Here is a 24,975-nt window from a genome sequence, read left to right as displayed (position 1 = left end):
AGTGCTCTATACCCCAATATTCTTCTTTTATAAATGATAAATTATCCTTAAAACATAACTCATTACCATAGCACTAGCCCCCTAATAATCCCAGCAATTCTTGGCGAAATATGCTGTAAGAACCATTTGAAAGATGCTTAAGTGAGCCGCTATGAGAAGCCATGACATTATCCAGACAACCAAGAGCTAAGATCCTTAAGGTACTTAATTAACCACAGCTATTTAACAAGGGAAATGATGTTAAGGTCACTTGTACAGGCAGCTTAAAACCAGCTCTGATTTGCTCTTCTTCAGGTTTACGTTAAGTTAGAGATCTTGTTACCTGACCAGAGTCTTCCAAAAGTAGGAAGGACAGCTCCCAGCCAAGACCAGAAAAATCAGAATCAATTGAAAGTAACTGAGGGGTATATTGCATGTTGTGATTCGTTTAGCAAGTAATAATTAAAACCAAAGGAAAATATACAGGGAGGCAGGCAGAATGTAAGATCAATTCCCCAGCTGAGAATTATTAAACCTTCAAGGCTAAGAACTTTAAAAATTGAGAAGTGCTGTGGCACAGGAGATAGTAAAGGAATGAACCACATTTTCCTGACCACACCATTCCCAAAGTCACCCATCCTCTTAACACCCTTAACACTCACAGAACAATTTAATGCTCCATAGACAGCATCTCATTATCAGTCACTTTTTGCTCTTTCTCCTGCACTTGATCCAAAGGGAGTAAAGAGAGAGAAAATGGTAACCAGTGCTCCCAGTTACTGGAGAAAGTCCTACTTTCCATTTCCTCTCCCTTTCCCATCTTCTCTCTTCTCTGCTCAACCTCTCTACTGTATATTCTGCTTCCCTTTTTCCTTTCTATTTCACAGCCAGCTCTCCTTTACTTTCTCCACCAAGTATCCTCATTCCATCCTCTGGCCCCCTGAACTCATCTTCTACCTGCAATTTTCTTCTGCCCCCTCCCATGATATCTATGACCAGACTTCTTGTAGCCAGTGCCCCTCATCCCTTACCTCCTGATCACTCATTCCTCCGAACTCCTTCCGGATTCCCGAGTTCTCACCTCTCTTGTCCCTTGTGTCCTCTGTCCTCTACTTCACGGACCTCCCATTCCCATTCCCCCAACCCTTCATTTCCCCCTTCACATTTCCTTCCTCTTTCCTGTCTTTTAATCCATTTCACACCCACTATTCCCTTCTCTCTCTCCATGAGATTTCCTGTGTCCCCCCCCACTCTGTCCCTCTAAGACCCCTCCCTGTCACACCCCCAACCCTCTCATTTCTCTCAACACCCCTAGTCCTTGTTCTTCTGGTTCCTCCTCCCCTTCCTTTGCCCCCAAGTTCCTCCTTTCAACCGCCCGCCCCCCCAGCCTCACGTCCCCACCGGCCCCCCTCCCTCATGCCTTCACCCTCTCCCCCTGTCCTCGCAGCCCTGCTGTCCCCGGGGTCCCTTCCCTGGGGCTCCCAAGCCCTCCAACCGCTCTCTCCCGGCCCCCTCGCACCCGCTCCCCATTTCTCACTCCCCGTCCCCGGCCGCGGCCCCTCCCTCACCGATGGTGGAGATGAAGGTGGTGTTGAAGGCGTCCTCGGAAAAGCGGAATAGGAGGCAGGTCTTGCCCACCCCCGAGTCGCCGATCAGCAGCAGCTTGAACAGATAATCATATGTCTTCGCCATCTTCTCGCTCCGGCCCTCTGACCGCGGAGCGAGAGGAGCGGCGGAGAGAGGCGGGGAGGGGGCCGCGGGCGAGGGGGCGTGCCCGCTGAGCCGCCGCCGCTCGCCCCGCCCCGCGCCCCGCCCCTTTCCTCGGAGAAGGCCTGCGCGCCCCGCCCCGCATGGCCAATCCGCAGAGGCTTCGTCATCACCGCCCGCGCCCCAGTGTTTGGTGGGGCTTGTAGTTCCTTTGAGGAGCTTCGGGCGTGCCCGGGGCGGCCTGTCCCCGCGGCCCCAAAGGATTAAAGAAGAGCCGCTCTGGGCTGGGTGATCGGGGATTAGGCGTTTCCACTCGAGGTAGGCAGGGAGGGCCGGTTTCCAGCTCTGCGTGTCCTACCACCGGAACTTAACTTCGTCGTTTCTTTGTGTGCTGGTGCCTTTCAAATCCAGGACCTCGGAATCTGTGTCCAGCCGATCCCGCATCTCTTCCACCGCGACCCGCAGCTGAGATGCTTTCTTTCCTTCCCGCTGCCCTGGCGCAGGCTGTGGATTATCTGCAGAGTGCCTTATCTGGCTTCTCCTCCAGCTGCTGCCCAGAACCACGTCTGAGCCCCCTCCCGCAGTCCGTCAGTTACGGAGCTCGAAAAGAATGATTGCGGTTCTCACTTGAACCCCACTCCTGTTCTCTTCTTCACGCCTCCAGAGCAGAGCGAAGTACAGTGGATATTTTAGAGGATCTGCTATGCAGACCGCTTACCTCCTCCCGCAGGAAGATGGACAAAAAATCTGGGAATTGAAATTTTCAAGGCTTGTGCTGCAGGCCTGTGCCCTATAAAACTGCAATCATTCATGCGAGGCAGGAACTATGACCGTGGGGATCTGGAGGATAAGATTTGGATTTTGTCTTGGCTCAGCTGCTTAACAGCACAGAGGCTTTCTGCACCTCAGTTTTCTCATCTGTAAAATGGGTATAAAACAAGCTGTTTCATAGGGTTGTAGGAAAAATTAAGTGAAATACTGAATGTGAAAGCACTTTGAAATCCTTAAGGCAATGTAGAAATGTTAGTGGTGACGGTTACCTTCTTCAACCCTCTGTAGGCTCTCACTTTTACGGATAACAAATGGGGGGAAAGCAGCATTCTGTTAAACTCAATTTAATCCTTTATTTCTTGTCTTAGACTATTCTTTGTGGATGTATGATTCAGGCCTCTTTCAGTCGCTAGGGGCAGAAACCCAACCAGATCACGCTCTCATGAAAGGGGGATTTAATGGCTCAGGTAAAGCAGAAGGGCAAGCGAATAGCTAAGGAGGTCTGGGACCAGAAGCTCTATCCATTCAGGGCTCTCTGTCTCTCATCCCTTCTCCCTTCTAATTTCTAACATGTCAAATACCAACAAAAACTTTTTAGAGTCCTCAATAATTTTTAAGAGGATAAAGGGTTCCTGAGGCCAAAATATACGAGAACCACAGTCTATGATTCTTAGGTCTAAGGAAACACCTTTTGGAAAGTTAGAGAAGGTTATTAAGGGAACCAGTGGACTCAACCATTAGTAGACTAAGGAGAAAACTTGGACAGTTAGTTGAACAAGACAGCAGGCTTTTCTAAAACACATCTTGTGTGCCTTGTGACTTTATGTTCAATGCCAGTGATATTCCATTCTTCGTCTTGTTGCGAGACAAGAAAGACGAGAAAATTCAGTTGGGCCTAGTAGCTGCTTTCACCTTCTATGTGAAAAAAGAAAAAAAGATAAAATGTGTCATTAACTCACACATCTTAATCATACAGTACCCAGAGGGTTGCTGCTAATCTAATGTGTAATTTCTAGAGTCCACTTGATGGGAACAGATCTCTAAGAAGGCCAAAGTCACAGTTTCTATCCCCTAATGAGGAGGGATTCTGTCCTCTGGCACAGGCTGAGCCTCCTTGTCCCAGCCAGTTCTTGGGCAAGTCTGTGAACTTGGCCTCAGCCAGGGATGAACAAATGTGGACAGCACCTTCCTCTTCATTTGGAAAAGAAGTGAAAAAAATCTTCAAAGACCACTGGAATCCTCTTTCTTCTGTAAAACGTGTCCTGATTAAAATAACTTTTATTTCCACTACCTGCATGCAACTATTGGCATTCTCTCTCTGTATGAATAAGAACACACTGATGTGGCAAAGAACTTAAGTTCATAAGAGAAGCTAGGGTTAGGAATTTTAAAGTCCCTAAGTTTCCTTAGGGGAATTTTGTTAATTGATGGGAATTAAAAATTTTTTTGTCTTGTTTTCACTTCCCTGGCTTTTCTCTATTAGCAAGTGTGTATAACATTTGGGACTTTCTAGCTGATAAGTCTGTATACCACTGTTGAACCATTCAAGCATTTTGAAATACTGACACTACTTCAAGAAGAATCCAATTTTTTTCCTTTTGTGAATTGTGAATTTTCATATTTTGTATAACAACATGTTACTTAGAGATCAGATTTGGGTGGTAGTAACTACTATTGAATCAAGGCACTTTGCTCAAAAGACTGGACAATAAGTGTATTTGTAGACCTAAGGGTCCCACAGATAACAGGTTGCTGGCTGCCACTTTCTTTTCTTTCTACAAGTGGCACGTTACTATGTTCTGAGAAAACCACATCAATACTTTTTTGCCAGTTGCCCAAACCCACCCTTAAAATGCTATGTCACTGCAGATACTAGGCAGACCAGCACTTTCAATTTGATTCTGTAAATGTTTATTGAAGCCTTTGATAAGTTTAACATGTACATGGCAGCTTGACTTAACAGGAATCTAGCTGTCCAAGGAGTTTACCCTCTGTGGTTTTTGTCAGGCCAGTACTCTTTTCCTCCTGCTTTTGGGCAGCCGCTCCTCCCCCTCTGGTGGCTGTGAATCATGGTACTTTATTCCTTCAGCCACAGAGGTGGGCATATGGCCAGGCTAGGTCAAACTGAGTTCTTACCCGTGAATTTTCTAGGAAGGTGGGGTGATGATGATGAAAGGAGGTCTCGCTGATGTGAGGTCTTCGTGAGCTTCAGGCTGGTTGATCAGAATGTAGTTCATTTTCCTGTATTCTCTTGTTGCTGCCCTCCTCTATATGGTTACTTTGTCCTCAGTCTGGCTTTCCTCATGGTAGCAAGCAGGACTGCCATGTTGCACAATTCCAAGAGCCATTATTCACTTCTTACAGTAGTTTATTCATCCTGGGGGTCTTTAACCCCCAAGAATCTACAAACACATTCTTGAGGGTCTGTGTGTTCTCTAGGCAAATTTTCAAATTAATTCAAGCATTCCTTAACTGGTTTAAATTGTTCCATGACACTTGAATGCGAGAAATGTCACCTTTCTTAATTGCTTAAGTGAAATTAAACTTGGCTGAGACCCCTACTCATCAAGGGCTGGCAAAACTGGTACCAAACATTATTGGGACTTTTCCTTCCCTTAACTGTATCCTACAAGAATCCAGGTGCTTACATGGTCCTGAAAAATGAGGGACAAAGCAACCTCTGGTTGTCAGTCTGTACCCATCAGTGCTGATGCTTCTGTCCAGCCACCCTTGGGTTCTGGTCTTCTGCCATCTGTTGAGCACAGCTGTCCTGGTGGGCTACAGAGATGTCCTTCATGGTGATTATTTTCAATGACAGATGACTCAGTCATCGAATAAGTTCTCTCTCTGTTTTCTAAAGTCTGTGTACTTCTCTGTCTTCTCCCTTAAAACTTGAGCCTTTTGAGGAAAGGGACATTGCTGATTTCTGTGTCGCCAGCATGCCTAGAATGATGCCTTACACATAGTAGGTACTCAGTTAAGTTGCTGAATGAATGAATGAACATCTGACTATCATGCCAGAAGTCTAGGTTGTTTTTTTTTTTTTGCCACACCGCATGGCATGCGGGATCTTAGTTCCCTGACCAGGGATAGAACCTGTGACCCCTGCAATGGAAGCGCGGAGTCTTAACCACTGGACCACCAGGGAAGTCCCCAGTCTAGGTATTTATAAAACATCTGGGACACCTTCAGTTTATTATTTGCTATAAGACCTAGGTATTTTTAGCCTCACCAATACCTTTCTGGTTGTACTTTACCTTGTATTTATATGTTATTCATTTTGAAAGTATACTATTTATTGTTGTGTTTAAAAAATCAGTGTGATTATATATTATTTCTCTAGCTTGTCAAGATCATATTGAATGATAACTCCTCAAAAATACCAATTTCTCTTATCAACTGTCTGTCATCCCAAACCATGCTATTTGTTTAGTGATAATCCAGTGGGATAATTCTACAATTTTCTTCATCAGAGAGGGACACACTGTACTCTTTCCACCCACTGATGTTTCCTGAGCAATCACTGGTTGAATAATATCTACTCAAACAAGCTCACCCTGTGAAACCAGCTCAGCAAGGCCTACCTGGAGGATACAAAGGTATCTATCATGTGGTCCCTGCCCTCAGTTTGCTTCCCAGGTAATTAAGGGGAGATCCCACAAGCGAAAAGTTCAGTGATAAATGGGAGGCAGATATCTGGCAGACACACACTTCATCTATTCTGATGGGTCAGGTGTCTGTTCTGATTGATTGGCTTTTAATTCGGATTGGTCAGACCTCCAATCTGATTGGTCAAGTGCTTATGTCAAACTGATTGTTAAATATTTTGCATATCTCCACTGAATGTAAAAATTAAATAAAAATGACATGATAATACCAAAAAATGGCTACATGAAATTTACTCTACTATAGGGTGGATTGGAAAGAATCTATTCTAATACACTTGTATTATTTCTTTCTCTAATAATAAAGTTTTTGACAATAAAATATGTTAGTGAAATTCATTCCTTTCATTAGCCTGGGCATTGCTATGTAGGATTTTGTGTCAAATAAGGCACATACACAGTAAGTACTATGTGTTTTGGGTAGAGTTTCTTGTTAGAATGAGTGATTAAAGAAAGCCTTTTGGAACCAACTTTAAAATGGACTTTGATCCAATGGCAAAGTCAAGATGTTGTGAAACTCACAATCAGCATCATAAGAGGTATTGAGATACGTGTGGCAGTAAAAAATAGAATAATAAATGGTTTAAATAATAAAAATATTTACTTAATCATATACTAAAATAATCAGATCTAGAACTAGTGACAGGTGAGTGATCCAGCAGCTCAAATGACATGCCCAGGACCTGGTTTCTCTCTCTTGGTTTCTTAGCAATGCTTCCTCAAAGTAACACTGATTTCAACAGACCAGCCTCATGTGGTTGCAAAATGACTTGCTGAAACTCCTGGGACACCTAGATTCAAAGAGAGCAGAATGTAAAGAATCCTCTTTCTCAGGAGTTCAAATTAATACCCTAGAATTCAGTTCCATGGGCCCTGACTGCCCTTCCGTGAACAAATCCTAGGGTCCAAGAGAACGGCGTAACCCAACTGGCTTAAGTCATTCAAGCTGAATATGGGGTCAAACTCACCCTAAATCATAGGGTCCTGTTAGAAATAGAGAAGACAGGAGGCAACAAGGCTGTAGAAGCAACCATTGAAAACTACTACCTGGGGCTTCCCTGGTGGCACAGTGGTTGAGAATCTGCCTGCCAATGCAGAGCACACGGGTTCGAGCCCTGGTCTGGGAAGATCCCACATGCCGCGGAGCAACTAGGCCCATGAGCCACGACTACTGAGCCTGCGCGTCTGGAGCCTGTGCTCCGCAACAAGAGAGGCCGCGACAGTGAGAGGCCCGCGCATCGCGATGAAGAGTGGCCCCCACTTGCCACAACTAGAGAAAGCCCTCGCACAGAAACGAGACCCAACGCAGCCAAAAATAAATTAATTAATTAATTAAAAAAAAAAAACTTCTCAAAAAAAAAACCAAAAACTACTACCTGTTTCAGTGTCAAATGCATATAGATATTCATATCGTGTTCAGTTATGTTGGAATGTCTGGAGAGGTCATGGGGCTGAATCCAGGAAAATTCTGACTTGTCTTTCTCTTAAACAGATGGATTGATGTTGAACTGGAAAGAAGAGGCAAGAGAGAAATACTGTTTCCTTGAGGAGGGGATGGGTGGTCCAAAGCTAGAATTAACACAGGCACTTAGACACCTGGTCCCTTTTCTACCCCACTTCAGCAACCAGCTAAGGTTAAACACTTTGATAGCCTTGAACTTTCTAAATTCTCTGTCAGGCCCTGACAAGCCTGTCCTGGGATTTTGTAATGGAAGGAAGATTGGACAAAGCATCAGGTGACCTGGGTTCCGTTCCTAGCTCTGCCCCTAACTAGCTCTGTGACCTAAAAGAAGGACAACAACCCTTCTGTGCCTCAGTTTCCTCATTTGTAAAATGAAAGAGGCTGGACTAGAGAATCCATTTCTGTCTATAAAATCCTTTGGCTCTTGAACCCAAGCTCCTAACAGATGTCCTGAGATCTGCCTTAGGGGTTCTGGTCTTACAGACTTTGGTCTCCAAGGCCAACTAAACACCGTAGTGAATTGAGGAGATTCATCAACAGGCCTAGGAGGCCTTGGAGGCCAGGCAGAGTGTGGGGCTGGAAAGGAGCCCAAGACACCTAGTTCCTTATTTTAAAAAGCATTCAGTTCACCCTATGACTCAGTTATCAGTACTTCTCTCTTTCCAAGGAGTGCAAAGTTTCAGTCCTTTCTGTGACGAGAACAAGTTACTGGGTTGCCAACAACTTATTGGATTGCCAATCTACAGGATGAAGAGAAAAATGAAATTCTCCTTTGTATTTTGAGCCATATTCAATCAGATTCCTGCCTCCAATTCCTACTTAATATGGAGAATCATTTCCTGAATAACCTTAAACATAGATTTCGCCCCCACCACCAATGTAACAGCAGCAAAAGGGCTTATAAAACGGAGTTTATCAGGGAGCACGTTGAATGCTCCCAAACCTGTGATAAAACACCCTATCTCTCTTGAAATTTTTGCTCTTGCTGTTCAGGCAGAACTGAAGAGTTAACATGAAATCAAGCAGATCTCTTTGATTACTCATTTTTAAGATTTACATTGATAAATTATGGTACAATCTAATAGCATGCTGAAGAAATAAGGCTGAATAGGTAATTCTTTGGGGCCAGGATGAATATTCAGATTAAGAAGAACTGTTAATGAAATCCCAATCACATAGTAATTTCCCTCCTATTACTTTCTGAAACTCAAGTAGCTGTATGGCCTAATTAGGCCTGTTTGGGGGATTATCACAACATTTTATTTCTGCAGTGAGTGACATCACTCGGCGTTTAATATTCATTGAGGCTTTTACGAAACAGAGAGGTTTCCATATGTCTCTAGAGCAAATCATTTGTGTTTGCCATCTGCTACTCAAGAGTAGTTTTATAGAAAAAGAATGCAAATCGCTTGGTTCTTTAATTACTTTGGGGTTAGGCTATACTACAGTTGGGATTGTGGGACAGCCAATTCACTGCTAGAATACTGTTGTTTACTTAGCCACCAACTTAAAGAATTCTTTTCAAGCAAATGGCATGAAAAGAAATTGAAGCCTAAAATTATCTTCGTCCTTTTAAGTAGAGGCAAAGACCATTGTGAAGTGACGTGTGAGGGTTTTTCGAGTTGGCATTAAGGAGACACTATCCAGAGCACAGGACATTGAGGTCAGTGTAGCAAGCATCGGTTCTCTTTTCTTAGTTCTGACACCAAAGGAATATATGACTCAGTACTTAAAAAAAAAAAAAAAAAAAAGCCAAGGATCTCCTTGAGCTCAGTATCAAAAAAAAAAAGGTAATTTACTCTTAGTCACCCAGGAGCTAATTACCCTGGCTTTGGACTCAGTGCCATTTGTTTCTCCTTCCCCCATTCTCATTAGCTTCTTGAATTCTGGATAATTCTCTGCTCAGTAGCATCTCCACCAGTCTGTGGACACACACCATTAGTTTTGCTTCATCAGGAGTAACTTCAAACGACAGAGTTTTACCAAAAGTGGAAACCCTGGAGCTTTAAGATTATCTGTAGATTTCAATTACTGACGCTTTTTCTAAACTTCCTCACAGTAAAATTTCATTCACTGCGATTGTTAGCGCATAGAATGTGAAAAATTGGCAACTGAAAGGGACCTAGTTTGGCCATTGACTAGCTATGAGATCTTAACCTCATGGCCCTCTGATTTCTAAGACTATTTTCTGCTTTAAGATGCTATAAAATCAATGCGTTTAAGAGATCGTTTATTCTAATGTTTCCAAAGTTTGTACCTCAGAATACTAAGTGAATCAGCAGATGTTAGTAGGTGAAACTAGAAGAGAGGGTTTCATGGTCAAACTCGTTTGAGAAATGCTGCTGTCAAAGTGTTTTGAAGGTACAGCTTCTCAGAACCCTTCATATGCTGCTGTGCCTTGTGACTCTCCACCACTGGGTGTGGTGGGCAGCTTTTCCTACACTGCTGCCCCAGGCTGCTTTCTGAAGAAATGTCTTTAAAAAGGACCTGTGTTTTGCAGAATATAATTTGGGAAACTCTGATGTAACCTAAACCCTTAGTTTTAGACATGAAGATCTAAGCTGTAAAGTCCTCCTGTCACGATGAGAATCAGCATGTTTACAAGAAGTTGTCCAGAAGCAAGGCAGCATCCGTTAGCAGAGTGCCTGACACACTGGACTCAGAGCACCTGTCTCTGCCTCCTGGTTTCTCCTGACTCCCAGGGCAGGGCTCCCTCATGCTGCCTCTGTCACCATCACACCCACAGAAAGGCCAGCCAAGGGGTGGGGGCAATGTGATGGCTGTTCCCTTCCCGCCTGGGGCTTTACCGTCAAGTCCTGGGGGACTGGCAGATATTGTACTAACTGAAATGAAAATCATTTTATGTGCAGAAGCAAATTCACCCAGAATTCTGAAAGTGCAAAAGACTAGATCCTTAAAGGAACATTCTGGATGCTGTGTTTTTCAGAAAAAAAGGCGAATGTTAAGTAATTAAGCTAACATTCGCGTTCTTTCTTTTCTATTATTCTATATTTTGAGTGAGTTATAGGATGTGTTAGACAGTCCCATCACGCCCAGGCTAATTTCTTACAGTGACATCTAAAGTTCTGTAAAATGAACTGCACAATAAAATGGTTTTAAAGGTGAATTACTTAAATTTCTTGAGGGCATGAATTATATTTACATTGTATCCCTAATGACTAACACAGGGCTTGGCATATATCAGGCACATAATGATAAATACGTTTGCATTAATTAGTAGATTATAATCTGATGATTAGGCTTTAATAAAATAATGTTAATAACATATTTTTTGTTTGTTTCAAACTAGTATATTTTGAGGTTCCATTTTCACTCCTCAATAGATTTTATGTATTTCTCATATGCTTCTTCACTCATTAGTTCATCTAGTTCTGAAGGGGTACTGAGTGTCATCTTGATCAGCCAACCATCTTCATAACAAGATCTGTTGACAAGTCCTGGATTTTCTGCTAGAGCTTCATTATTTTAGTTACTTCTCCTGATAAGAGAATAGAGTCCACTAGCAGCTTTCACAATTTCCAAAGCACCAAATTCCTCGTTTGTTCAATTTTGTCCCAACTTCAGGCAGACTACAGTAAACAACATCTCCCAAAGCTTCCTGTGCAAAATTGCTGATTCGCACTAGTCCAACACTGTTTTCTGTTGTTACCCATTCATGTTTGTGAATTTACGCACCGACAGCAGATTGGGGCCGGTGCGCAGCGCCCAAAGGGCGCCAGCCCGCAGTACCCAAGGTAGCGGCGAGCAGGGTGCGTCGGGCACAGAGATGGCGCGCAGGCTGCAGACCGCGGCCTGCACGCTCGCAGCGCCATGTTCGCAGGGGCACAGGGGGTCTCCGCGCAGGAGCTAGAGCACCCCGGCTGACGGGGGCGGAGGCGGCCCCTGGTAATAACATATTAATGGTACTAATTAATGATAGCCTACCTTTTCAAAAATCTCTAAGATACATTCCTTGCCCTGGTTAAGGTTTATAATCAGAAGCTGGTTAACACTCCTTATTTGTAACCTATTTTCATAAACAATTGCACTGTGATGTGGTGTTTCTTTTAGGTAGTAATAAATGGGATCACTTCTATATTTGACTTTGAGACACATGCACATAGACTTAGAATTGGAATGAGTCAGTGGACATCAAGTTCTGTCTTCCAGTCATTACAGAATTCTGCTTTCGTCACTTGGCCTATATTAAACATCCCCAGAGATAAAACACATAATAATAAGCCTGAAGAAATGTGTGATCCTGGAGGGCCTTCTGAGTCATCAAAGAAGGATTAAGTCATGTTGGTAAATTATAGTATGTGTTCTATACAGTTGACCCTTGAACAACATGGGCTTGAACTGCATGGGTCCACTTACATGCAGATTTTTTTTTCAATAAATATCCAAAAATATACATATGGAACATCCTGTGCAAGACTTGAAGTAGATAGCCTATCCTTACGTAAGCATGAGGTGAGTGATATTTAATACGAAATTAATATGTTAGTTTTCTTACTGTTTTATAGCTTTGCTTTCAAAGAATTACATGACCATATAGTATGCCTCTCTCTCCCTCCCTCTCTCTCTGTCTCTCTATCTGTCTCTCTCTCGTAACTGGAGAAACTGCATATATGCCTATCATCACAGGTACGTGGTTTTTGAAAAAAATATAACAATGTTTCTAATACTGTAGTATGAATATGACTGTAATACTGTATGCCGTAAAAATGGTATAACCATTCATGTGGGTATATGCTAAGTTACAGTGAAGTAATAGTATCAATTACACTAGGCTACCGTAAAGCAATCATATTGCTCCTTTGTTATTAATGCATGAATCATTTTATCTGTAAATAAATATGAATTTCTTTTTCACATTATCTTTTCATTTTTGATGCCTAGTGTTGTAAGAAGATAGGGTAGGGGGTCCCTGGAGAAAGACAGCCAAGCATGGCTCCTCTTGACATAAGAGAAGCCATTTTTGGCCTAAGCCATTTTGTGATCTAAGCCTGGACACAATGCTTGTCCTTGAACTGGTCTCAGTAATTAATGATCTTAAGGGAACAAAAGAATGCAGGAGCAAATGACTGTTATCAGGCAAGAGAAGTAACAATAGCAAAGGTAACATGTCAGTTGTAAAGACTCCCATTTCTGCTTCAATGGTAAAGATTAGCCTGAAGCACTTTCTTGGGCTGTTTTGTAGAATTTAAAGCCCCCTGGAGCACTCAACCACCAGATCAACTGGAACCTAAGGGATGATGCTGTTGACGTTTTCTGACCCTGGTGACTTCAATTAACTAAAGCTTGGACTCTGTCAACCCCCAATTGTATGCTGAATTCTCCTCTGCTCAAGCCCCTTCATGAATTAATATGCATGTACCCTCAGCTTAAAATGTCACCAATTTTGGGACTTTCCTGGTGGTCCAGTGGTTAAGAATCTGCCTTCCAATGCAGGGGATGTGGGTTTGATCCTTGGTCAGGGAATTAAGATTCCCATATGCTGCAGGGCAACTAAGCCTGCGTGCTCTAGAACCCGCAAGCCACAACTGGAGAGAAGCCCACATGCCTCAACGAGGAGCCTGCGCGCTGCAACGAAAGATCCCGCATGCCACAACAAAGATCCCGCATGCTGCAACTAAGACCCGATACAGCCAAAATAAATAAATATTAAAACAAACAAACAAACAACACCAACAACAAAAACTTTGCCAATTTTGCTGTTCAGGGAGACACTGCTTTGGGAAAGATCCCCAGTGTTCTCCTTACTTGCTGCAAGTAACAAATCCTTCCTTCTCCTGATCTTTGGCTTGGTTGTATCTGTTGGCTTGACCCCCACCAAGAGGCCAACACAGTTTTTTGGTAAAAATTTTTGGCGACCACGAAGGGACATCTCGTCTAGCCCCTTTGGGTTCTCCCAGCTCTATGTTGCTGGGGACCTGCAGGCAACGGCATAGGAGAATCCCTCTTGGTGCCTGAGTTGTCAGGTCCATGCACCTCAACTCACTTATCAGACTCAGAGGCTACTCCAGACATCTTGATCTGGAGGGTCCCTTTGAAGAAGTGAGTGGCATTCACCCAGCAAATCAGCTTCTGTCCCCATCTCAACAGGGGAGGAGGAATGACTCAAGAACTGTGCAGTTAATCTTGTCCAGTAAGCAGATAGGGTAGGGGATCCCTGGAGAAAGAGAACCAGGCATGGCTTTCTTGACATAAGAGAAGCCATTTTTGGCCTAAGGCATTTTGTTATCTGAGCCTGGCAACAGTACTTGTCCTTGAACAGGTCTCAGTAATAATGATCTTAAGAGAACAAAAGGACAAATTTAGGCAAGAGAAGTAACAATAGCAAAGATAACAAATTGTAAAGACTCCCAGTTCTATTTCAATGGTAAAGACTAGCCTGAAGCACCATCTTGAGCTATTTTGCAAAATTTAAATCTGCTCCGAGGGCAGAGCATTAGGCCTGGGAGGCCGTGGTGCCTAAGTGGACAGGGAAAGCACTGGCCGAGTTCCCTTCCGGCCCTTTGCACCCCTCCCCCATTATCTCCCCCAGGGTCTCCCCCGACGCCGCTGTGGGTGGGTCCCGCTGGCTGTAGGAATTCCTTCCCTCCCCCAGCTAACCCTCAGGGATGCTGGTCCCGAGGTCCGGCCTTTACTTTTGTTCCCCCTTCCCTCCCTCCCACTCCCTCAGGACCCGCAGCTGGAGGGGGCCTCGGCGGGCAGAGGATCAGGCCCCAGATCTCAGCAGGCTCCTGGGGGCCCAAGTGGGCAGGGGAAGTGTGGCCACGCTCCCTTTTGATCCTCTGCCCTCCCAGTGGTCCCCCAATTTCCCCCTTTGGGTGTGGGATCCCTTCCCCTCCCCCAGCCGCCCCTCAGGGGCGCCAGTCCCATCCCACCTCCCCTTCTCCCCCACTTCACTCCCCTCACGCCCCACGTACTACCCGGTCGCTGGGGGCTCCTCCTGTCCCCTTAGGTGTCTGTGGTCCCCCACCGGTGCCTGGTAGGTGACCTAGTTGTGAGGAGAAGGAGACGCGAATTCTGCATTCTCCTAGTATGCCATCTTGACTCCACCCCCTCCTTTTGATATTTTTGACAAAATTCCCAAATATCATATTCTTTTTAAAAAAATTTTTGGCCATGCCACACGGTTTGTGGGATCTTAGTTCCCCAACCAGGGACTGAACCTGTGCCCCCTGCAGTGGAAGTGCAGAGTCTTAACCAGTGGACCACCAGGGAAGTCCCCCAAATATCAAATTCTAACTGAAGTTCTTTTGACCTCCAGCTATAACTATGATGCTTCAGAGGACCCCTGAAGCACCTCAGAGAGAGATATTAAATTAACTAGGATTATTTGGTATGTTAAATTACATGGGAAGCATTGTCAAATGAGTGATAAGCTTTCTCAGGTTATACTGTAGGGATAAATGTTATTATTGTTAATATAGATACTCTAGAATTATATGAAATTTCTAAAATTTGGATATGTCCTGGTATATAATGTTATCTGTCATAATTCTAGGTATTATCTTAAAATGTTGTATGTCACAGCAGTAACCAACATTCTTTGTCAATTACATTGTAATCAGGTGTTAATCACGCCTTTTTAAGTCTTTTGTCATTTACAGACAGTTATTGTTATACTCTGATGTTTTGCAAAAGTGCTTCATCTTCAAGAAGATTCTTAGGAAGGATGTTTTGATAAGTACAGGTCTCTGATAAATTTCTGATCATACCACTGAACTGGGTAAGAAATTAAAGAATCTTAATGAAAACCTGATGGCTTCATAAAACTGTTAACAAAAAGGATTAGCTATTGAGTGAACTAATGAATCAGTGGATACTAAAATCAAGTTTTGTTAATTGAGGTCTGTATTTACTGCCTGAAACTCACCTCCCAGATAGCTACGTATTGTTACGTTACATAATTGTAAATTTTAAATGAATTGCTAAAAATACACTCTAAATTTGTTTCTGAAGCTTATCACAACAATGTGTCTCTAGAAGAAGATCAGATGCCCCATGTCAAGGCCCTATCAAAATTGAATGTTATTGTGTTAGCCATATGTTTGCCCTGATGTTCAGGAGGAAAAGAAAATTATCTAGTGAAGTTATCACAGAGCGTAACTACTCATGACATGTATCACTGCTTGCTTTAAGTCCACTGCTATAAGCACATGCACAATGTTTGTGTTACAATTTGGTATAATGGATAAACGTATATATAACCTACAAAATGTTTCCCCATTAACATACCTCTGAGCCTGTTCACAATATTGATTAACTTCCCCCAATGTGGATAACTAGAAGAATAGCTATATATTAACAAAAAGTAGGCTTAGCACCAAGAGACATGATGAACCCAGGGCAGGCAGCAACCACCCTGGCATCAAGGGAAAAATATTTTTGTCTGTTGAAAGACTTTCAATCAAGAGGGGAAATGATGAAAAAAAATCTTCATATTGAGATATGGGGAAGTCATGCTGGCTTATACATGGTTTAACTTAAACTTTACTGACCAGAATGGCCTGTTTTGTGGCCTATAGAACATGCATTGTACATCTGCTTTGGCCATTGAGGAGAGGAATGCTTTTAGAAATCAAACATAGAGGGGAATTCCCTGGTGGTCCAGTGGTTAGGACTTGGTGCTTTCAGCTTTCACTGCAGTGGGCCTGGGGTTCAACCCCTGGTCAGGGAACTAAGATCCTGCAAGCTGCATGGTGTGGCCAAAAAAAAAAAAAAAAAAAAAAAATAGAAAGAAAGAAATCAAACAGAGAGGACGTCATCATCACTCACATAGAGGCTTTAACAAAATTTATCCAGCAAGCCTTAACAACAGTAATCAGGCTGTCAGTCTAATGAACTCAGAAGTTTCTATGATGAAAAAGCGGTCCTACAAAACTGCATGGCCCTTGATATTTTAACAGCCTCTCAAGGAGGAACTTATGCTATAATATATACCAAATGCTGTTTTTAATACCTGATGAGTCTTCTAATATAACTCACCTTATGATGCACATAAAAAATCAAATCTCCTCTCTGAATGATCCCCTCCCAGTTTAGGGAAAATATTAGAAAAATGGTTTGGTTTAGGGGGCTCTTGGCTCAAGTCTGTGCTAATGATGTTGCAAAGTTGCTGTTAACTGTCTCTCCCACTGTGCCTCTTCTACACCTGCTAGAATAATGCTATTCAAGCAAGGTTCAGACACTACTTTGGTGGACCCCAAAACTTACCTAGCTCTAGCAGCAAGAGAGTTTCACTTCTCTAACTAGGGAGACTAAGACATCCATTCTCAGCAGGAAGCAGTTACAGAAGACTTACCTTCAGTCCAGTACCCCTCAGGATTGAAGAATGAAATATCTCAAGGGGGGATTTTGGAAGCAGACTGGGTAGAGGGTCCCCAGAGAAAGTGAACCAGGCATGGCTTTCTTGACAAAGAGAAGCCACTTTTGGCCTAAGTCATTTTGTGATCTAAGCCTGGCCACAGTGCTTGTCCTCGAACAGATCTCAGTAATTAATAATCTTAAGGGAACAAAAGAAGCAGGAACAAATGACTGTTACCAGGCAAGAGAAGTAAGTAACAATAGCAAAGAGAGCAAATCAGCTGTAAAGACTCCCAGTTCTATTTCAGTGGTAAAGATGAGCCTGAAGCACTCAATCACCAGATCAACCAGAACCTAAAGGATGATGATGTTGACCTTTTCTGACTCTTGTGACTTCAATCAACTAAAGCTTGGACTCTTGTCGACCTTTGCCCAATTCTATGCTGAATTCTCCTCTGCTCAAGCCCCTACATAAATATGCATGTACCTTTAGCTTAAGCGGAGACACTTCTTTGGGAAAGATCCCCAGTGTTCTCCTTACTTGCTTAAGTCCTTCCTTCTCCTGCTCTTTGGCTTGGTTGTGTCTTTTGGCTCAACATCCACCAAGAGGTGAACCCAGTTTTTGGGTAATAGTGTTAGTTACTTGGATAACATCTACAGTGTTTTGTATTATATAAGATAATATTGATGTAGGTACTGACAGAAGATTCATCTTGTAAACAGACAACATAAACTTACAGTATAAGTACAGTATAGTACTGTAAATTTTTTTCTACTTTATGATTTTCTTAATAAAATTTTCTCTTCTGTAGCTTACTTCATTATAAGAATAGAGTATACATTACATATAGCATACAAAATATATATTAGTGGACTGTTTATGTCATCGGTAAGGCTTCCAGTCAACAGTAGGCTTTTAGCAGTATGTTTCGGGGGAGTGAAAAGTTATATGCAGATTTTTGACCGTGTTGGGTAGGCACCCCAAGCCCCCACATTGTTCAAGGGTCAACTATATTTTTATTTAATAAAAAAAATTTTTAGTACCTACAATATATAAAGCAACTCTCCAGGTACTATAAGTGTAATAAAGATGAAACTGATCCAGACCATCTCTTCAGAAGCCAATGGTGGTCGACAGATGAATGGATAAAGAAGATGTGGCACATATATACAATGGAATATTACTCAGCCATAAAGAGAAATGAAATTGAGTTATTTGTAGTGAGATGGATGGACCTAGAGTCTGTCATACAAAGTGAAGTAACTCAGAAAGAGAAAAACAAATACCATATGCTAACACATATATATGGAATCTAAAAAAAAAAAAAAAAAATGGTCATGAAGAACCTAGGGGCAAAATGGGAATAAAGACACAGACCTACTAGAGAATGGACTTGAGGATACAGGCAGGGGGAAGGGTAAGCTGGGACAAAGTGAGAGAGTGGCAGGGACATATATACACTACCAAAAGTAAAATAGATAGCTAGTGGGAAGCAGCCGCATAGCACAGGGAGATCAGCTCGGTGCTTTGTGACTACCTAGAGGGGTGGGGTAGGGAGGGTGGGAGGGAGGGAGACGCAAGAGATATGGGGACATATGTATATGTATAACTGATTCACTTTGTTATAAAGCAGAAACTGACACACCATTGTAAAGCAATTATAATCTAATAAAGATGTTAAAAAAGAAAAAAAAAAGATGTGGCACATATATGCAATGGAATATTACTCAGCCATAAAAAGAAATGAAATTGAGTTATTTGTAGTGAGGTGGACGGACCTAGAGTCTGTCATACAAAGTGAAGTAAGTCAGAAAGAGAAAAACAAACACCATATGCTAACACATATATATGGAATCTAAAAAAAAAAAAAAGGTTCTGATAAACCTATGGGCAGGACAGGAATAAAGACACAGACATAGAGAATGGACTTGAGGACACGGGGAGGGGGAAGGGTAAGCTGGGACGAAGTGAGAGAGTAGCATGGACATATATACACTACCAAATGTAAAATAGATAGCTAGTGGGAAGCAGCTGCACCACATGGGGAGATCAGCTCGGTGCTCTGTGACCACCTAGAGGGGTGGGATAGGGAGGGTGGGAGGGAGGGAGATGCAAGAGGGCAGGGGTATGGGGATATATGTATGCATATAGCTGATTCACTTTGTTGTACAGCAGAAACTAACACAACATTGTAAAGCAATTATACTCCAATAAAGATGGTAAAAAAAAAAAAAAAAAAGAAGCCAAAGGTAGGACTTCCCTGGTGGTCCAGTGGTTAAGACTCTGCACTCCCAATGCAGGCGGTGCAGGTTCGATCCCTGGTTGGGGAACTAAGATCCTGCATGCCACACAGTGGGGCCAAAAAAACAAAAAAAGAAAGAAGCTGATGGCCTTGCAGGGGAGGTGGAGCACACTGGTAAATAATTACAATGCCAGGTAAAGTTATGATCTGCCAGTAAAGTGCTGTTGTGTTATTTATAGTTCTTTCCAAATTAGTTTATTTTTCTTTCAAAACTGGTAGTCTATAGTTAAGCGGATTATCCAGTATATTAGAACTCCCTGTTCCCTGACTATTCTGGATAAATGAAAGGTTACATTCCTCGATATCAGTGACATCAGGTGTTACTAGCAGCCATCAACATTGTCTGAGAGTCATTCATCTCATTCGATGACAGGACTGTACCGTTCCAGCAAGGTCTTATTGACAGCACCACATCACCTTCTTTGGACATACAATTCACCTGAACTGGATGGGCGAGGAGGATGGATCAGATAATGTGGGAACTTGAACTGTGGTGGGGAGGCTGAGGGCATGCCTTCAGGAAGTTGGATACTTGTGTGGGTGGCAACACAAAAGTAGATGGGCCATGTTATCAAGTGACAACCAGAGATGGGGTCAGTATAGGCACGCAGATTGTCCCTGGCTCTACAGAATGGGTGTCTGAACAGATAGTGGATCTGTGGGGGTGAAGGCTGTAGGGGCAGGAAGAGGACCTGTCTGTTCACTCCACAGATGTGACCACTATGTGATGGTGTGAATTGACTCTTTTATTCTGATTTGGGTTCTGTTTTTATCTCCATTTTAAAAGCAAAAAAAAAAAAAAAATTTAAATGTATTAATTTATATAACCACCATCGAAAGATCATTAAGGAAATATGTCCTTCATATATTAGGAACAATGCTGTCAGAGAAGGTAGGACTAAAGCCTTTGAATCAAGAATCCAGAATTCAATGCTGTTACCATTGACATACAGCACAGTCACAAATTAGCATCAGAATATACATCTTACACATTTCCTTATTTACATCTTTGGCCTTGAGAATTTGATGATAAAAGTACTTTTTAGATGTGGACATGGTTCCCCTAAAATTAAATGTTGTAAATCATTAATTTAAACAAAGTTGATCTGTGAGTTAATACGGGAGCTGGTAATGTTAACCTCTTTGCATCTCAAGCCCCAGGACTGGGAGCATGACTCTGACTCTAAGGGAAATGATGTGGGCAGAGGGATCTGTTTTGTCCCATGGCTCCTTGAAACCTCGGCTGACCCAAGGACCCCTCCACAAAGAGCAAGGCGGCACACGCCCAGGGGCCCGGGGAATCTCTCCTTCTACCCACTTGGTCCATTTTGGGGAGGCAATAGTAGGGGTACCCAACCTAGGGTCACCACCTAGAGCTTTGGTATCTGTTTTTTTATGGGAGCTCAGCCTCTTGAGTAAAATATTTAATTACAGAGCTTATTCATTAGGTTTCTGGCCTTGACACCTACTGGAGACCACGCCTACTGCCCAGAGTAAGTAAGTTATTTGTGGGAGGCAGCAGACATAGTACTTGAAACAGCTCATGCCTCTGTGCCTTGTAGTTGAAGTGAAATTATTTACGGTATCCAGATTTGTGCCGTCTCCAGTATTAACTCACGCTTTTGGCTGATTTATTATTTGGCCAGAGAGCATTTGCTCTTAGGTCTTGGCAAGAGGCCCCTCCCTGGGGCCCACTCTTTAGAGAGCCCTACTCTTGCTCTCTTCTGCTCATTCCTCTTCACTGGGTGAGGAATCCACAGGCCAAGTGATTTATTCACTCAGAGCCTTGCCCTGCTTTTAGGTCCAGAATTCCCTGCCAAAGTCCCTGCTTCCAGGACTGGTATGAACCTCTTTTCCCGATCTACCCTTCCAAAGCGAGACCGTGCCATTGGTGTGGTACCACAGGCCCAAAGCGGTGGCTGTGAGGGGGTGCCGATGTGGCAGGAGCTTGAACGTATGTGGGGTGGGATCATCGTCGTGTGTATATAAGGCCCTTTATGATATGGGCCAGGGTGGCGGGTGGGAAATGACATCAGGCCAGAACTGCTTTCTTGGAACCACCACATTCTGGTGTGGAGCTCTGAGGAGTTTTGCATCAATCAAACTGATTTTATAGGTCATTATAAACATCTATCAAGGTAGGAAAGGCGAACTGGCCTGTCAAGGCTAACTTGTTAGCTTCAGCTATAATTTTTTAATATTTAGACACATGATAGGTGGGCCTCCATTTTTCCTGTTCCCCACATCCCACAAATATGGGACTAGGTCTGCTCTTGGAATAGGTTCAATTCTGAGTTCATTTAAAATTTTAATATAAAGGATCTGGTAAGAGACGGGTGAAGTGTGGGTAGTGGGTAGGCGGCTTTCCACCAGGTCAAATGTGACATTGCTACAATTGCCCACATTTCCTGGCCTGCTCTCTGGCCTGGCAGGAGAAACCTTATGTGCATGTGTGTTTAACATCCACTGAGAGCCAGAAAAATATGACTTGGCTGTTTTCAAAGAATTCAAGCCCCACACTGTGCTCTGGTTGTGACAGCTGCCGTTCCCCTGCCAAGCAGCTCTTCCCAGCTGACTTCCTTAAGCTGTTTGGAGTTAAGAGCTGGGCACTTTGAAGGCCTCTTCCAGGCCAAAAAGAATGAACTAGAAAGGGAATTGGGGCAGGCTTCCTTGGTTGCACACCACTTCACTTCAGCAAACCCCTAAGCCTTGCTATCTGTTTTGTCAGCTGTAAAATGAGCAGACTATTTCAGCCCTGCCTCAGAGGGCACCAAGCGGCGGGTTTAATTAATGATGATTGTGATGGGCTTTGTCATGTAAAGTCATATATAAATGAAAAGGAGCATTGGAGCTATTTTATCCAAAATCTGGAGTGCATCCTGCTTTCCACTGCCATCGATAAGACTTTACGTCCTGATCACAGACCGCTGCAGACTTCAGGAAAACAGAGAAACAGAGAAACTTCAGAAAAACACAGCTGGGCTCGCCTTACCTGAACAGAAAGCAGGGTTCGGTCATGGAAGTGGAGCACAGAGCAAGCAATCGGTGCATGGTTCAGATTTCTGATGGCAGGCAGCACTGAGATCCACTGGGTCCAGCTGGCGGCAGATGATGGACTGGTTTCTGCAATCAAAGTACAAAGAACAGGTGTACCCATTTATTCCTGGGACTGCTCTGGAAAGATCCTTGAGATTGAAAGTGTCACGTTGAGGGGACAGCTCTTTCCAAAGATCTCCCCTGCCCTTCTCCCTGTTGTCCCTGCCTCGGTTTGCCGGCTGACAGCTCACAGCAGAGGTGTTTTCTTCAGGGACAGTGTTTACTGAGAACAGGCCACAAGGATCAATCCTGTCTAGGATCCATTTCTTCCTTTAGTCTTGTGTCTTATTCATAAGGGTCACAACCCACAGTTCACTTAAAGACACGGGTACATGATTAACCAGAAGTTGTACTGGTCCTGCTGAGAATCACACCTGAGAATTGTTGATTACTTTGGCCAACAGGGGATTTCTGTCTCTCTGACATGATTCAGCTAACAGCAGCAAATCGTAACTTTTATATACTTAGTAGACATGATCATTCCTTCCCTTCATCTCCTAGAGCTAGGATGTTACTGGGATGAGACACTATATTCAGCGTTCTAACTATTTTGTACAGCCTCTTGTTAAGTATTAGATGACCTTGAGCTCCTTGAGAAACCCAAGAGGGTCTTAATCATTTTTGCATTACCCTTGACATCAGTGCCTTCCTTATAGGAGACAAAAACAAAAAACAAAAACAAAACCCCCAACAACTTGTTTAGATGCATTGAAAATGAAAACTCCTCATGAGATAAAAAAATGATAGGAACTCCCACTGTCCATTAGGGAGCTTCGTTTTCAATTTTTTACAAAAATTTCTTGTTGGACGATCTAAGTATTTTATATTGGTTAAGGTCTTCAGCTTCAGCCAGACTTGGGCTTATATGCTTGTTCTGCAAATTACCATTCATGGGACCTTAACTAGCATGCTGCCTTAGTTTCTTCATCCGTAAAGTGGGGAAAATAATACTATCTATCACAGCGGTCCCCAACCTTTTTGGCACCAGGGACCGGTTTCGTGGAAGACAATTTTTCCACAGAGTGGGGTGTGGGGCGGAGGGCGGGGGGAAGGTTTCGGGATGATTCAACCACATTCCATTTATTATGTACTTTATTTCTATTATTATTACATTGTAACATATAATGAAATAATTATACAGCTCACCATAATGCAGAATCAGTGGGAGCCCTGAGCGTGTTTTCACTTGCCACTCCCTGATAGGGTTTTGATATGCGTCTGCAAGCAATTCATTTATTATGGTCTCTGTGCAGTCAAACCCTTTGCTAATGAAAATCTGTATTTGCAGCCTCTCCCCGGCGCTAGCATCACCTCCGCCTCAGCTCCACCTCAGATCATTAGGCGTTAGATTCTCATAAGGAACGCGCAACCTAGATCCCTCGCATGCACAGTTCACAGTAGGGCTCATGCTCCTATGAGAATGCAGTGCTGCCGCTGATCTGACAGGAGGCGGAGCTCAGGCGGTAATGCGAGCGATGCGGAGCGGCTGTAAATACAGATGAAGCTTCGCTCACTCGCCCCGCCGCTCACCTCCTGCTGTGAGGCCCGGTTCCTAACAGGGTTGGGGACCCCTAATCTATCTCATAGAGAAGTTATAAAGATTAAATGTGATAATCTATGCAAAGTGCTTAGCACAGTGGCTGGCACAAAATCAGTGCTCAGATAATACCATCATCATCATCATCATCATCGTTAGAGATTATAGGGGAAGGAGTCTTGGTTGCTCTCAGAGCCTAAGAGTACAGCCTTCAGATTTAGTAACCTGCCCCATGGTTCCATTAATGTTACCTTATTAATCTGAAGCAGGAAGCCATGTAAGTCAGAACCTCCAGATTTTCTGCTTCTAGTCTCTGATTTCAGGTTTTATTCTTTGGATACCTAGAGAAGTATGAATAAGATAGTTTTCATTCAGACATAATTTGAGGGCTGTTTAAAAAGGCACTTTGCAAATTAACTACTTGTACATATGCCTAAGTAATTCTGTTGGTTGTAAAATATATTGTTAGGCAATGTAGATCCTTGTAAACAGGCTCATTTCCAATGTACTTGGTGGGTCTTTTGCTTAAACTGGTTTCTCCCCTTAATGTGTGGTCCCTAGATTTGATTATTCTACATGAAAAAAAAAAGTTTTTGTTGCAGACATTCATCATCAATGAAGTTCATGATGAAGGCCTTTTCAGTTAACAAACTATGTTTAGGTATTGTTCAGTGTTTCAGGGAGAAGGCAGAGCTACAGTGAGGCAGCATGAACGGGAGGACTTAGAGCCACTGGCTGCCTTGACAACAGTTTGGAGAGAGTAGGCACCTTAGGGGGTCTTAGTTCAGTCTGTGCCTCCTTTTTAAAGAGCTTCTGTGTATCCGCTTCCACAGGGGTGGGCCCCAGGAGTCACTACCACCCCAAGCGCTTACAGCTGATTGGAGGAGACGCTCCTGACCCAAGCTGAGACTCTGTCTGCAGGACATCTGGAATGCGGACACAGCCCTTCTGGTCAGTCACTATTGGCCCTAGATTTAGGACAGCATACAATAAGGGGCTGGCATGGCCATTTTCACGATGTACTCTGGGAGGCAGAAAAAACTGGAATGTAGCAAAAGATGACTAAAAACGTCAGGGAGAAGTAGAGATGAGAAACCAGGTCGCCCCTGGGAGAAAAGGGGAGGTGGCAAGAGAATA

At 43.3% G+C, this 24,975-nt stretch overlaps 1 protein-coding gene, 1 long non-coding RNA gene and 1 pseudogene across 3 annotated transcripts in view; 1 reads left to right on the top strand and 2 right to left on the bottom strand.

Moving 5' to 3' along the window:
• The window catches only part of RAB8B (RAB8B, member RAS oncogene family), a 67,096-nt gene extending 65,344 nt beyond the window's left edge, over positions 1–1,752 (bottom strand). The window contains exon 1 of the mRNA XM_082448208.1: positions 1,548–1,752. Within this exon, the coding sequence (XP_082304334.1) occupies positions 1,548–1,671 (124 nt within the window). The 5' untranslated portion in view covers positions 1,672–1,752. The remainder of the gene's footprint in view (positions 1–1,547) is intronic.
• Positions 1,753–1,848: 96 nt separating this feature from the next.
• On the top strand, positions 1,849–3,751 carry LOC309654931. Its single transcript, XR_014260516.1, has 2 exons — positions 1,849–2,004; positions 2,098–3,751. It is a non-coding gene; the product is annotated as an uncharacterized lncRNA (long non-coding RNA).
• Positions 3,752–5,486: 1,735 nt separating this feature from the next.
• LOC309654718 (glycine cleavage system H protein, mitochondrial pseudogene) overlaps positions 5,487–24,975 on the bottom strand; it is a 34,560-nt pseudogene continuing 15,071 nt past the window's right edge. Inside the window, exons 2-3 of the transcript in view lie at positions 22,198–22,328; positions 5,487–11,451 (exon numbers count right to left, since the gene is read on the bottom strand). The product of the transcript in view is annotated as a glycine cleavage system H protein, mitochondrial pseudogene (transcript). The remainder of the gene's footprint in view (positions 11,452–22,197; positions 22,329–24,975) is intronic.

This window comes from Balaenoptera physalus, assembly GCF_965194825.1.
Source record: "Balaenoptera physalus genome assembly, chromosome: 2".
Lineage (NCBI taxonomy): Eukaryota > Metazoa > Chordata > Mammalia > Artiodactyla > Balaenopteridae > Balaenoptera > Balaenoptera physalus.
The sequence above is the reverse complement of the archived record's forward strand: the minus strand, read 5'-3'. Positions and strand labels throughout refer to the sequence as shown.